Source organism: Phaethon lepturus, unplaced genomic scaffold (genome assembly GCF_000687285.1).
Source record: "Phaethon lepturus isolate BGI_N335 unplaced genomic scaffold, ASM68728v1 scaffold54700, whole genome shotgun sequence".
NCBI classification, from domain to species: domain Eukaryota; kingdom Metazoa; phylum Chordata; class Aves; order Phaethontiformes; family Phaethontidae; genus Phaethon; species Phaethon lepturus.
The window spans coordinates 17,775-31,919 of record NW_010515253.1 but is presented as its reverse complement, the minus strand read 5'-3'; the positions used below and the strand labels follow the sequence as shown (position 1 = coordinate 31,919).

The following is a 14,145-nucleotide window of genomic DNA, read 5'->3' as shown; positions in this document are numbered from 1 at the left end:
AAAAAAGATCCCATGCAGCCTTTGGATTCATATGTGAACCCAAATTTTCTGAACATTGTATTTCTACTGAGGTGTTTAGATATAGGAAACAGAAGGTCAGTTCTGACTCATTTTCAAAACACACACTTACCATGTAAGTAATATTTAGCTCTGCTTTTTTCATAAAAGCATCATTATTGTCTTCTACTGGGAAAGAAAAAGAAATTCAAAACAATTCAAAGCTGGCTATGTAAACTGAGGAGCTAGCTTATTTTGTGAAAAGATTACCTAATGATGGTACTCACAAGGAAAAAGAAAAAACAACACTAAAAGCTAACAAAAAGAAGCTAAGGCATTTAAGACCTAGCCAAGATCCACAGGTGATGTAAATCATGGATCAGTTTACCCTTGTTTAAGATGAGGCTGCTGGTTTCCAAACCCTCGGAAGGTTAACACTGTGGTGATGGTTACCACCATTGTACCTTCAGTTCAGATGCTCATTTGCTCACTGCCAAATTCATCCACTTGACCACTCCAGTATTCAGTTCACAAACACTTGCAGTGTGGTGTCATCACACCAGATATACAAATAACAGTAATAATACTAAACTACTTCCCATGCAACTTAGGCAAAGTTGACAAAGTCTAATTTTTCTGTGGGTCTACATGTCTTTAGATTGGGGAATAAAAATTTCAGTGAACTACAGCAACTCTCAAAGTACATGATAGTATAAAGAATTTGTAAATCTTGGGCACTCAGAAAATACCACAGGGTAGCTCTCAGAAAACTGATGGTTGACTGTATAGCTAAGGGCATGAGCTACAACACAGAACCAGCACATCAGCTTTCATCACCACTCAAGCACAAGGCTATATTTTCATAACATTCTCAGTAGGTTAGGCTATAGGCCACAGCTAAACCTTGTGTGGCTATGTAGAGACCTGTTCTCAGCATCAGGAGCTAATGTTTACACAAGGAAAATTATGCAAACTACATGTGAATGTCTAGCATATTAGCTAACTCTCTTTGCAAGTCCTTTAGTTCACACAAGGCAGTTACTGAGCTAGGGGTTCACATACCAACTTTTTCCTCATTACCTTGCCTATGTAGACAAGCCCGTTCTGAACAGAGCCACAGAAACGCAGATGTTGTGCATTTGGATACTCTCCAAGGTCAAATCTTTCCAGGCACAGTAGGGGAGCAGAAGTCTCTACGGGCAAGAATATAAAAATGAAGACTATAAAAGGAATTGCACACCACCAAACTGTTCAGCAAGGTTTCTAGGAGGAAACCCAGGGAACACCTGGGGGCAAAGAAGAGAAATGATCCTCATCTGTGCAGCCCTAATGGTCTGCTGAGCAAAATTCATAGGCGCTGGCTATGCAGAGGGCTTACAAAAGATCTACATCATGTCCACCATTATAAGGGCAAGTTTTATGATGCCTGGTAACCCCAGTCAGTATATCTGTTTGCTCTTTTTTACCATGGCTTTGTCTAAGGAGCAAGATTTATCCCTTCTAAGCTTATTATGAATTTGCTGTATTTGCTAAATATTCATAGCTAAAACCTGTATGCTGCTTCTTTGATCTGGGAGTTCTTTTCAGATAAAATCTCAGAGTTTTTTTACTAGCTCCGGTTTACCTTTTGATGTGATAACAGTGAATTTGTGTCACATGTGTCCCAATAGATACATTCAAAGATAAATTGTTTAAGCTTGGAAAGAAGCAGGGCACAGAATAAGCTAGTAAAGAAGAGAAATTAGGCTCAAATGGAGAATAAAATGAAAGCCAGAAAAGGAAAGATTTCCACTTAAGGGTTATCAAATATTCGTCTCTGTAAATGGGGGATGAATTAAAGGTATGGAGAAATGTACTAAAAGCCTTGGTCCTACACTGAACCAAGCCAAAGCCACAGATGGCAAGGTTCACTGCTATGGTCCATGGCAGGTTGGTAAGCATAAATGCACAAAAACCCTATTTCTCTGGCCTGCCAGAATTGGGTGCACTCTCACATTTTGACTTACATATAGAGAAGCTGAAGGAGTAGGTAATCCATTTTCTGTTCGGTATCAGTTACACTGTGGATGAACCTTTCCCCAGAAAACTTGTTAATGTGTTGCCTTGGTGCCAGTTAAGATGTTTATTCTCAAAATATCCTCAGTCCACTGAAAGCCATCCTTACTGATAGATCAGAAAGAGAGTAAGAGCTTGAATAAGGCAAGTTTTGCTCAATTGAAATCATCCTTGCAAAGAGCAGAGAAGCATTTTGTTCATTTCAGAGACTATTTTTCTCTATTTCTTCGCTTCACTACCCTTCATAGCACCTGTTCAGAATTTAGCATTTCAGGATACTCCAATGTGATCATTGTCTTTTTATTTGATTATCAAAATAAATAGTTAAACTGAAAGCTGTAAGTTTAAGATTGGAGTGTTTCATTTTCCAAATAATGTATCTTTGTCACTTACTTTGCCCTGATCTTGAAAATGTCATTTGAAGATTTTTATGTTTTTTAAAAATGTCTGTTAAATGTGAATTTCCCCAGTGTTCTTTGTCTGTTTTCAAGTGAGCCTTTCTTTGCAAGTAATTAAAAAAAAAACCCTTCACAGTTGTTCTGTTTTGAATTCAAGCATTTGTCTCTGACCTTTGCTAAAACTTGTAAAATCACAAGGAGATAAGCATGAAAGAAATCATGTGCTGTTCAAGTACTTAAAGTCCAGGGAAATGCACTGAAGTAGAAAGGGGATTAATAGAAGAAGGAGGGTGAGGCCAAGCCATACTGTGTTGGTAGAAGAAGGATTAGTAAGCAGACTGAACCAGGAGAGAAATTAGCAGCACTGATTTCGGGTTAGACACAGCTGTAGGACGTGCAGAGATAGAACAGGGTCTCAGCAGAGGAGAGGTACCAGAAAGAGAGAACAGGTACAATGCACGAAGCATTGCAGCGTCACTTTTTGGTGGAGCTGCCGTTAGAGAACAGCAAGGGCACACAGAGGGGAACTGCTGAGCAGAGAACAAGATACGCTAGTTAAATGCAGGAAAGAAAGGCATGAACAGGTGGTGAGGGGTGAAAATAAAGGTTCAAAAAACTGGTGCGTTAGGTTTTAGCATTTTGTGGTAGTGAAGTAAATCTGGCTGGCAGACGTACAACGTGAATGAACATTTGGGAAGTGCTTAGAAGTCAATGAGCAAATACAGCTCTGGGTAGTTACTGTCTTTTGTGCAGATAATGAGAGAAGAACATTCGTGATTGTAGTCAGAGTCACTAATTTTTTCAGTAAAAGTGCAGGGTTCGGAGGCGCTTTGTGGAGTGGAAAGGGTAGCCTGGAAGTTTTTATAATTTGTTTTTTTCATTCTCTCTCTCTTTCTCTCTCTCTGTCTCTGTAGAGGAAGCTGGGTGTCCCACCGCAGGAGAGGAGACGTCGGCGTGTGTGGACAGCCAGCACTCAGACGGAACCAGTTCTGCTGGATCCACCGTCATGCAGCTCCCCATGCTGCTTCTCCTTTCCCTGCCACCGCTCCTTAGCATGTTCAGCCAAACTGGAGCCCAGTTCCCTCGCCAGTGCACTACCGTCGAGTCCCTGAGGAGCGGCATGTGTTGCCCAGACTATTTCCCGGTCTTTGGGCCAGGTACTGACCGATGTGGTGTGTCTACGGGGAGGGGCCGGTGCGTACAGGTGACTGTCGATTCACGACCCCACGGCCCACAGTACATCCATGATGGGCGGGATGACCGTGAGCGATGGCCCATACGATTCTTCAACCAAACCTGCCGGTGCAACGGTAACTTCTCTGGTTACAACTGTGGGTCATGTCGCCCCGGCTGGAGTGGACCTACCTGTAGCCAACAAATCAATATAGGTAAGAGCATCAGAAATATGATATGAAAATAGCCTGCTGGCAATGCTTGCTTCTAAATGTACTGAGCATATTTCTTTTCTTTAAAATACAAAATGCCCCTTATATTTACTTAGCAAATGTACATTGCCATAGGGGTATTAAGGCAGCTGCTAGATGACTTGTTCAGCTTGTGTACCAAGAACCTATGCTATCTAATAAAAGAAAGAAACAAAACCTGTAGTCAGTGCAGGATTAGGACAAAGTCCATTGAAGAATAGAACATCTAAGTCAAAAAAGTTATATTCTCTGGAATCATTTAAGAGTAAAATAATGTATATGGACATGTATGTGTGTTTGTAAGTATGTCTGGGAATAATACATATCTAGATACTACGTTTAGTACTTTGTGACTACTTTAAGTGTGACAGCAGCTTTTTTGATTCAAAATCCCTTAACACATTTCTAAACTATGTACCTGGCCTTGTAAATCTTTACTTACCTAGTTGCTATCAATGTCTTTAAAAGCCTTAACTCATGACTATAAGCTGTTCAGATGAATGAGCACAGGGACTGGCGGGCCTTTCTGACAGTTCTCCAGTTTCAGTTTAATCCAGAATATCAGTAAACAGATGTCTGAAATTTTTGAAACAGTTATGAAATACTTGTAGGACTGGAAAAATATTGAATATTGTAGGTAAATTGAAAAAGACAAGCAGGCTGGGGGACATATCCTTGTTCTCAAGTCAAAACCATCCCAATTTAGAAGATTTCAGTCTTTATTAGTGAAAGTTTAAAGGTGTTATTGAAATCCTGTAAAATCCATAATTCCCCAAATGAGTGATGGGTTCTGTTGACATGAGAAACAATAGGTCTAGCAGAAATGTGCAGTGCTTCTTGCAGAAACAGAAATCAGCACTGCCATTATTTTCACCAGACAGGAAATGCTCCATGAAAGTGCGTGCATGTTCCAGCAAGGGTTAACAAAGGACCGCTTACCAATTCAAAATCTTAACAGTAAGATTTTGAATAAGGCCAGTTTTGCTCAATGGAAAACATCCTTGCAAAAAACAGAGAAGTAAAACAACTTATTGAGGGCTGTGGGAAAGACCTTAGGATTTTATTCATCCTGTGAACTCTGAGAAGCAAACTGGAAAGCAGAAAGTATGACCCGTGAATTGGATCTGCTACGCCAGGTTGCACCCTCTGATGCTCTGGCCTGTTCTCATTAACAATTATGATAACTCTGAAAAATAACCAAGAAATAAATGTTAACACACACAAATTATCAAAGTAAATCTGGAGACAGGCAAAATGCAGCTCTAAAAGATTTTCTAGGCTATACAACAGAACTTTTTACTTTTCTCGCTTACTAAATTCTTTACTACTCAGTAAAATGGTAAGCAAATCAAATTTATCATGCGTGACAACATGAGTTTAGATAGGGGAAATTAGCTTCTTATTATGTTTTAAGTTTCCACATGGAGGTCACCTCTTCTGATCATCCATAAAGCGGGTCCCAGCTTCTGAGGCTTTAGAAATAATTATTGGATTGCTGTTGGCATATCCGTATAAAATAACTGTAAAATGCAGTTTGGTGCCTTCATATTTTCTAAATTCATGCCTAACTTTAATAATAGTCCCAACTTTTTATCGTGCTCCAAGCACATTTTGAAAAATGAAAAGATTAAGATATCTATTTAAACCAAAATTAGCTGGATATTTTTAGTGTGCTACTTAAAATCAACAACAAAAGACCCTTCAGTGACAAGGGCTAGCACATTAGTTCAGTTCTGCAAAACAAGCATGTTTCAGGATACAGAGTCCTTGGATGAAATTCATGCTTCATAAAAATATTTTGATAAACTTCAATTGAGCCAAAATATCCCCTACTGAATCAACTTTATATAGTAAAATGTAATTCACTTTTATTCTTCATATTGATTGATGCTGAAGACCTGTTGCTTCTCATAACAACATAGTCTATCACTCATTTGGACAACTATGCATTTTACTGTATTTTTTATAATGAAAATGAGTGCATGTTGAAGAATAGCTGTGAGGACTTCTACCTGTGTCTCAGTCTAAAGTTATCCTGAAATCTTCTCAGTCCAGGTGGAAGAGTTCTAGACTGAGACTGAGGTGATATGAACTCTGTTCCTCTTGCTGATATACTGGTATTTCAACAAGTCAGTTTTCTTCTTTCACTGTCTATATTTAGACAATGACATTTTTAAATGGTTTTGAATATGACATTAAATGAGATTACATTAAAAAGAGATGTTGTACTGTGTGAAATTCACAATTCACTGGTGAATCTGCTATTTTTCCTACAAAGGTTCAACCATAAACAACGTACTTTTTCACTAAATTGTGAAGTGCTAGAGCTTCTAATTATTATAAATTGCTATATAGTATTCTTTTCTTGTAAAGTATTACCACAGGAAAACATAAGTATATTGGATGAAGTTCTGAAAGGTTTGTGTGACAAAGAACTGTCTTTGTCATTTCTCTGACGGGATGGAAGAAAAATCTGTAACAATCTTCTAAGAGCACTAAAACCACAAGGGTTTGGGCTTTATTTTTATTTGGCTCCATATTTCTTGTAATAAATAACATTTTATATTTATGCTCAGTAATCTCTGAAATGACTCAATTAAAAAAAAAAATTAAAAAGATGAATGCTTGAAGAAAAAGGGACTTACCCAGAATTATTAGGAGGAAAATCAGTCCTGTGAGATCAGACCCGAGTGCCTATTACCTGGTAACCTGCTTCTTCTGTATCCTCACAGTGAGGAGGAATCTTCTGGATCTGAGTGCAGAAGAAAGGAGGCGTTTTGTGAATGCCTTACACCAAGCCAAGGTGACAATCCATCCTGACATTGTTATTGCCACACGAAGACGTGAGGAAATATTTGGACCAGATGGCAACACACCACAATTTGAAAATATCTCCATTTATAACTACTTTGTATGGTCTCATTATTATTCTGTCAGGAAGACTTTCCTTGGTGCAGGGCAGCAGAGTTTTGGAGGAATTGATTTCTCTCATGAGGGACCAGCTTTTGTCACGTGGCATAGGTACCATCTACTGCAGCTTGAAAGAGACATGCAGGTAAAGTTCACATTATGGTTGAGCTGTGTGTTCATGTTATGTTTTGTATAGCTAAATAACTTCTCCCCATACTCCAACAGGCAAAAATGATAGCAGCTCTTTCTATGCATTGAAATAATTCTGCTTCAATTTCAGTAACTCATTAGGTATGCTAAACTTAATGGAGTGCATTTAGGTTTTAGACTGTCATTGTTATAGAGATGCTAAAAATACTTTTCAGTTGGAATAATGGAAAACCTAAAAGTTACATAAAAATCTCCTGTAGAAATAGATACAAATTGTAGATATATCCATAGCATTTTATTGGACCAACAAATGTTATTGCCAGTGTTAATTTTTAATACCAAGGTCCTGATTCTTGGCTAAGTTAAGACTGATCAAAGCCACAGAAATTCGAAAGAGTATTACAGAGATGGCTTAGGGATTCAGAATCACATTTTATTTGTGTAATTAGTGTAACTGGTTAGAGAAATTAGTGTTTTGTTATACTCTGTTCCATAAATCAGTGATCCTCTTGTTTCCCTTTCCTTGTCCAGACTTATCCATAAAAAAAATATATTATTTCATGTGCCATCATCCTTCTTAAAGAAGAGAGAATTAAGTTTTCAGGGCCAGGATTAAACAGTCTTTGAAATCACTTCAGGTGTTTCCACTAGCTTCAGTGGCTCTGTATCAGGCTGAGGCACAAACTCGCTTCAAAAACTCACATTTCACATCAGTGGCATTTCATTATGTGAAAGCCCTGAAAAGTTCTAGTTTATGATGAGTTAACACATATTCATATCTGTGTTAGTAAACTTGACCATTAGTTAAGCTCATTTGGCTGACCAACATATCCTGTTATATAAATATTGGAAGCCAGGACACACTCCGAACTGTTCAAGTCTAATGCGTATCAGAACCAAACAATGAAAATTTGAAGGACTGGTAACCCTTTTCCTTACTTTTCCATCTGCTCAGACATTCCACAGTTGGCTTAGTTATTCTGTGTGCTACAAATGCTGCTGTTGTTGACAGGCCATTAAAATTATTTGGAAAAATGAGGTATCAGTATTAAGTGATGTTTCTGACTACTCATGTTTCATGGTGTCGTTTCATGGAAGAGGTACTGTCTTATTAATGAGGAAGATGCATAACTCAATTCAATAGTCCAACTATCTGTTCTGTTGAACAAAGCCACCAGTGTGAAAAACTACCAGAAGCTTTTGCATAATTTCATAGATTTTCCATAGATTTATTGTCCTCCATAAGGCAGGACTCCGACTCTTACTGAGATGTGTTTAACTGTTCTTTAACATCCTTCTAGCAGCAAATATTAAAGCTGTCTGGGGCACACAGATATGTGTATTAACACCATATTTATGTGGTTAGAACATGCTGCAGGACCCCACTTTTGGACTGCCCTACTGGAACTTTGCAACAGGACAAAACACCTGTGATATTTGCTCAGATGACTTGATGGGAGCTAGAAGCAATTTTGATGTCTCTCTTATCAGCCAGAATTCAATCTTCTCTCAGTGGCGAGTGCTCTGTGAAAATGTAGAAGACTATGAAACTTTGGGAACCATCTGTAACAGTAAGTATGACTGCTGGCAGATATTTGGAGAGAAAATCCTTTTAATAATAAATGAATATAATACTTTACATTGCAACATCTTTTCCCAGCCAAAAAGTGTCAAAGTGGTTTTTCAATATTCTTGATCTAAGTTTCATCAGTCTTCTGAGACAGTACATAATTATCATCTGTCTTGCACCGAGGCACCAAGCATTTCAAAACTTCATCAGGAAGTTGTAGCAGAGGAAGAGTTAAAAACTTTGACTTTCATTCTTATGTAGTATTATCTCTTGTGCCATAAATAATTAAATCTGGCAGTGTCACTTCTTAACTGAAGCTTAAGTTTTTTTCTGACTATTCCACTTACCACCTTCGTGGCCTGCTGCTCCTAAAGAGAGAACATCTAACAAATCCCCATGTTAACTAAGTGGAGCATGTTTTGAATGTGAAGAATATTGAATCCTAACACATCGACCTCAGCTACAAGAGCTAAAAAATCCCACCAAGATTCTTGTATATTCATCATCTTCAAGCCACAACTCAGCATATTCATGGAAGTAGGGGAAAAATAGGGAAAAAACACTATATTGGGTTAGTCACTTCAAAAATCAACTGTAGTCCTTTACCCAGCTACTCTATCAGGACATCCTCGAAAGTTTTGTCCTAGGTCTTATCAAGAAATCACACTGAAATACTACAGAAAATTTTCCCAAAGCACATACAGAACCATAAATTTCAGTAAGAGGTTTCTAGATGTTTTTTTTTAATCAAATTAAACTCTTTCATTCAGTTTGTGTCATTTGTGAGGGATTTTTTTTTTCCCTATGGTTCAGTCATTAGAAGAATGCATTTTTTGGCTTACTGTTTCACCCCTGTACTGTTTTGTCTCTCCTCTCCACCCCTAGGCACTGAGGGTGGTCCCATCCGAAGAAATCCTGCTGGAAATGTTGCACGGCCTATGGTACAGCGTCTTCCAGAGCCAGAGGATGTGGCTCAGTGTTTGGAAGTTGGTGTATTTGACACTCCTCCTTTCTATTCCAATTCAACAGACAGTTTCCGTAACACAGTAGAAGGTAAACGTGGCAAATAAAAGGACGCAGAACAACTCCAAATAAGTCAAGGGAGCAGGCTTGCCATTTTTGCTGTTGGAAGTATGAGTTTGGAGACAGTCTATCGGACACTAGGAACACATTGTCCTTAGTGTTATTAGCTTAGTATTAAGTGGACATAAGATCTGTGTAAATTATCTTATAGCTTATGTCAGTTCTTTAAATGTGTAAGAGCCTCAAAAGTCTGTCACTGGTGTACTAAACAGAAACTAGCTGAGATCAGGTCCTTGCAATCTAGTAGTAGGTTGCCATTGCTGAAAACAGTCAGCACTTGCCTGCAGACTGATGCAGCTGCATCCTTGAACAAGGCAACCAAGTGCTCACAGCAGTTACTCTTGCATCTGAATTAAAACAAATGAAAGCAAAAGAAATTGTAAGCCTTGGTAGTGCTTAATGAAATGGTATTGAAGTAGTAATTGAGGTCTGGGTACAGGATTTGCAGCTAGACACATCAGTCCTTCTCTCTGGGCCATATAACTTTGTTTTTCTCTAAGTTCTACACATTTAAAATGAAATTTTCAGTCACTGGCATCTGAACACACACACCCCCAGCACAGAAACTAGCCTAAAGACTTGATTCATGCTGTTCAGCCAGTATCCTGCCAGCTGCTTCTGCACTTTAATAATGCAGTTTTTAACAGGGAATACTAGGATTCATGAGAAAAGATTACCAAGTGACAGACCAGATCCCTGCCAGACCTCTCATAGATCCTCTGGCTCTTCTGAAGAGGCATAAGTCCTATGATGGGGAGGATCTGCTCCATTTTCTTTCTCTTGGAGAACAAAACCAAGAATGTACACCAATCTTTTAAGTATTTATCAAAGTTTTGGATGCTTACCATGTTTGACACATGGGCTATCAATATCGAAGTATCTAAATATGTCTTTAGCCAATTAACTACAGAGATCCCACTCTGGCAAGTTTGGCCAGAGCTTGAAAGCAACAGTTGTCATGATGCTTCAGATCCTGACATCTGACAACGTGATTATGAGTTGTTGGGCACTAATGGAGTTACACAGGGTATCTTCACTGAAAAAAACAGAGCATGTGAAGCTTTCTGAAATGTGTTCACACTAAGCATGGAAATGATGTGTGGAAACAAAACATTTGGCTCATTAGGATAGATGGCAACACATACACACTTAAGCCAGCAGTTAGAAAACACATGCAACTATTTCAGTTATGCTGAAAGATATGCAGGTCCCAAATATATACCTCTATTTTCATGTTAATATGTGGTTTATTTTGGCCATTTTTGCACTAGATCCTGGCAGCCTTGCACTCCACATTCTCAGCATTGTTTCGTAAGGCTATTTTAATCTGAAAATTATGCATGCTAAGGACATTTCTCAAATGCCAGTAGGTAGAGAATTAGCTACTCATTTATGTTAACCAAAGCAACATAACAACATGACAGCCTTTCAGAGAAAAGTCTCCAGCTGGGACTGCAGCTTCCAAACAAAATCTTTACTGGGATTTTCTGTGTTCTTTGTTTGCCTATTCAGGGTACAGTGATCCTTCAGGGAAATATGACCCAGCAGTTCGAAGTCTTCACAACTTGGCTCATCTATTTTTGAATGGAACAGGAGGGCAAACTCATTTATCACCAAATGATCCCATTTTTGTCCTCCTGCACACATTTACAGATGCTGTTTTTGATGAGTGGCTGAGAAGGTATTCTGCAGGTAAGATGGGGAGAGGCAGGATGGGTGTTTATCAGTCTTTGTAGTCATGGGAGCTCAGCTGCTTCTTGTGGGACACCAAGATGCCCCTAAGCTTGGGAGAGAGGACTGGAATTTTAATAGCTATTATAATTAACAAAAACAAAGTAGTAGCAAGCAAGCTCCCTTACTCACCCCACTGACACTCACTTTCAAATCACTGTCTGTGAAGAGACTTGGCCAGAGATACCTGGAACAATTCAAGAAAACAAAATGTGCAAACGCATTGTCTCCATAGAGAAAAGATAGTGTAACCATGGACGGTCCAAATACTTCACGGTTTCTCCAGTGTTGTGTGGAGAAAATATCTATGTTTCTTCCTGTCAAATAAGATCAGATGTCATGCACACCTTCACAATTCATTTTGACCACCTTTGTGATTTACTACCAGCATTCCATAACCACTTCCATAGCGTTTCAAAGGATGGTCATTGTTGCTGACCTTGCTTCTTTAATTCTGAAAAGAAGAAAGAAAAGGAGTAAAGGAGGGAAGAAAAAGAACAGAAGGAAGTAACTGCAAAAAAGGAAGAAAAAAAGAAAGAAAGAAGGAAGGAGATTGGCACCCGTGAACTGGGGGGACAATTCTGTCTAACCCTGGTATCTGTGCATTAGTTTGCACAAACGAGCAATTGTATTCCTCTTAGGACAGTCCAGTCCCCTCTTCCTTCTTCTACAGAATACAGCTACTGTTGCACAGCTGAGACTTCTCTGTGCAGCTTACACAACCTGCCTTATGTATTTTTCCCATGTGAACTATCAGACAGTTATTGTATCCCCTTGTGGTACTTACGTGACCTCTCCAAGCTTTTGCATCATCTTACCAAGGCATTTTTTTTTTCCTTTTTTTTTCCCCTGCAGCTGACTTTGTCCTGATTTACAACAACATTGCCAAAAAATTCCACTAGAGTTCATATCAGCTGCCCTCCTGAACTGCATGAGAGAGCTCTTCATCACAGTTACAATCACACAAAGCCACATTGTGGCAAAAAGGTTTTCCAAGTCCTCCAAATATACGTATTTCTCCTTTTCCATGCGAGAAGATATGAAAAGCTTAATGCAGGCAGGAAGTTTTCCAATTTTCTGGTGGTTTCTGTTAAAAAACAGAGATATCAATAGTGGTCTTGCTTTTGGACAGAGCAGAGCCCTGCATTCTGGATCTATCACACTGGAAAACCAATCCTTCTAGATTAACCTAGGCTAGGAACAAAAAAATTGAGGTACTCAAAACCCTGGGTCACTGTTGGAAAAAAAATGAAGTACTGCAAATTATTTTGATTTTATCTACTCATGTGTGATTTGACTTTCAAATTTAGATATCTCAACCTATCCACTGGAGAATGCCCCTATTGGACATAACCGACAGTACAATATGGTGCCTTTCTGGCCTCCAGTTACCAATAATGAAATGTTTGTTACTGCACCAGAAAACCTGGGATACAGCTACGAAGTTGAGTGGCCAGGTAAACTGTCCAACCTAGATGCTTCCTCTTTTTTCTCAACGTGTCTTTCTCCCTTGAAGTTTATGCATCATATAACAAAATTTGTTCAAATTTCAAAAACAATATTTGATGCCTTTGTAAAGGTCCATTTCTCTTTTCTTGCCTGGCTTTCCAAACCAATTTGTTTTGGTATTTAGTACAGCTAAACAGGTTCTGATTATAGGTTGTTCCTGCATGAAGCTCCCACTATCCACCTCAGTTTTTGAAGAAGTTCTTATTTGGATCTAAAACTTGCAGAAGATCCTTATCCCTATATCATATGCCTTCATTAAATCACTACAGAAAATGTAAGTCCCTCACAAACCAGATAGCAGAAAAAAGGTCCAAGACTGTTTTTAGAGTGTAAGGGGAGAGACTGACATTTTCTCACATTTTGGAACAAATATTATCAACCAAAATTTCAACTAGTTCTGCTTCACAACTCATTGAATAATGACAGATATTGAGTTTTGGTCTGTCCCTCTGGTGTTTATCCATATATTTTACATTTAGTTTTAATAACTTCCCTTTTTGCTTTCCTTCTTGTAGGTCGGGCTCTCCGTGTCACAGAGATGATAACTATCGCAATAGTGACTGCACTGGTTCTTGTTGCAATTATCTTCGCTGCTGCTGCATGTATTGTACGTGTCAAGAAAAATAAGGATGAATTGCACCAGCCTCTTCTTACTGACCAGTATCAGCACTACTCAGATGATTATGATGGCATACCAACACCAAGCCAGTCTGTTGTTTGAAGAGATGGCACTTTTTTGCATCTGACTGAAACTGTTTATTTTGCTGTATTTTATAAATGGTGGTTATCCATTTGCTTTAAAATAAAGAGCATAAACTGTCAGCTGTCTTGATATGTTTGCTTCAGGCTTCACCTCCTCTTTCATCACACCTAGGCAATTCTGTGTTGATTTTAATAGAATTCCACTAACTCCTCAAGGCTCACCTGCAAGCCTTTTTCATGCATATTTCTGTAAAATCTGGTAAAATTTAGTTCACTTGCTGACAGCCAATGTCATCTGACTTTACCTAGCCTTTACACCCAGAATTCTTTTACAAGATACTTTTGTGGAAAGGTCAAGTCTAGAATGGGACAGAAAAAGAATCCAAAATACAAGTAGACACCTTGCCTAGGCAAGTGGAAATGTGTTTCAAAATAGCCAGCATGCCAGGCAGGGAGCTACAAGAGAATTCTGAGGCAACAGTGTGTTTGAAATCCAACTTTATTCACAGAACACAGTTTTGATCTTATTGATGCTTTTAGGTGGATCTGTGAAAAGAGATTCACCTCCAAGAAGCCACTCCAGCATTTGGACACATCAGCTGTATGTTCAAACACA

At 38.7% G+C, this 14,145-nt stretch overlaps 1 protein-coding gene across 1 annotated transcript; it reads left to right on the top strand.

Annotated features, from left to right (window-relative positions):
- Window positions 1-2,734: 2,734 nt before the first annotated feature.
- On the top strand, window positions 2,735-13,649 carry TYRP1 (tyrosinase-related protein 1). The gene is made up of 8 exons (XM_010295437.1): window positions 2,735-2,899; window positions 3,365-3,838; window positions 6,607-6,929; window positions 8,301-8,505; window positions 9,390-9,557; window positions 11,100-11,279; window positions 12,629-12,775; window positions 13,343-13,649. Exons 2-8 carry the CDS (start codon window positions 3,457-3,459, stop codon window positions 13,546-13,548), a joined length of 1,611 nt encoding a protein of 536 aa, XP_010293739.1. The 5' UTR covers window positions 2,735-2,899; window positions 3,365-3,456; the 3' UTR covers window positions 13,549-13,649.
- The last annotated feature ends 496 nt before the right edge of the window (window positions 13,650-14,145 follow it).

Coding starts and splice junctions, on each gene's coding strand:
- TYRP1 (XM_010295437.1), top strand. CDS start 3,457: ATGCAGCTCCCCATGCTGCTTCTCCTTTCCCTGCCACCGCTCCTTAGC. Junction 3,839..6,606: donor TAGCCAACAAATCAATATAG/GTAAGAGCATCA, acceptor GTATCCTCACAG/TGAGGAGGAATCTTCTGGAT. Junction 11,280..12,628: donor GCTGAGAAGGTATTCTGCAG/GTAAGATGGGGA, acceptor TTTCAAATTTAG/ATATCTCAACCTATCCACTG.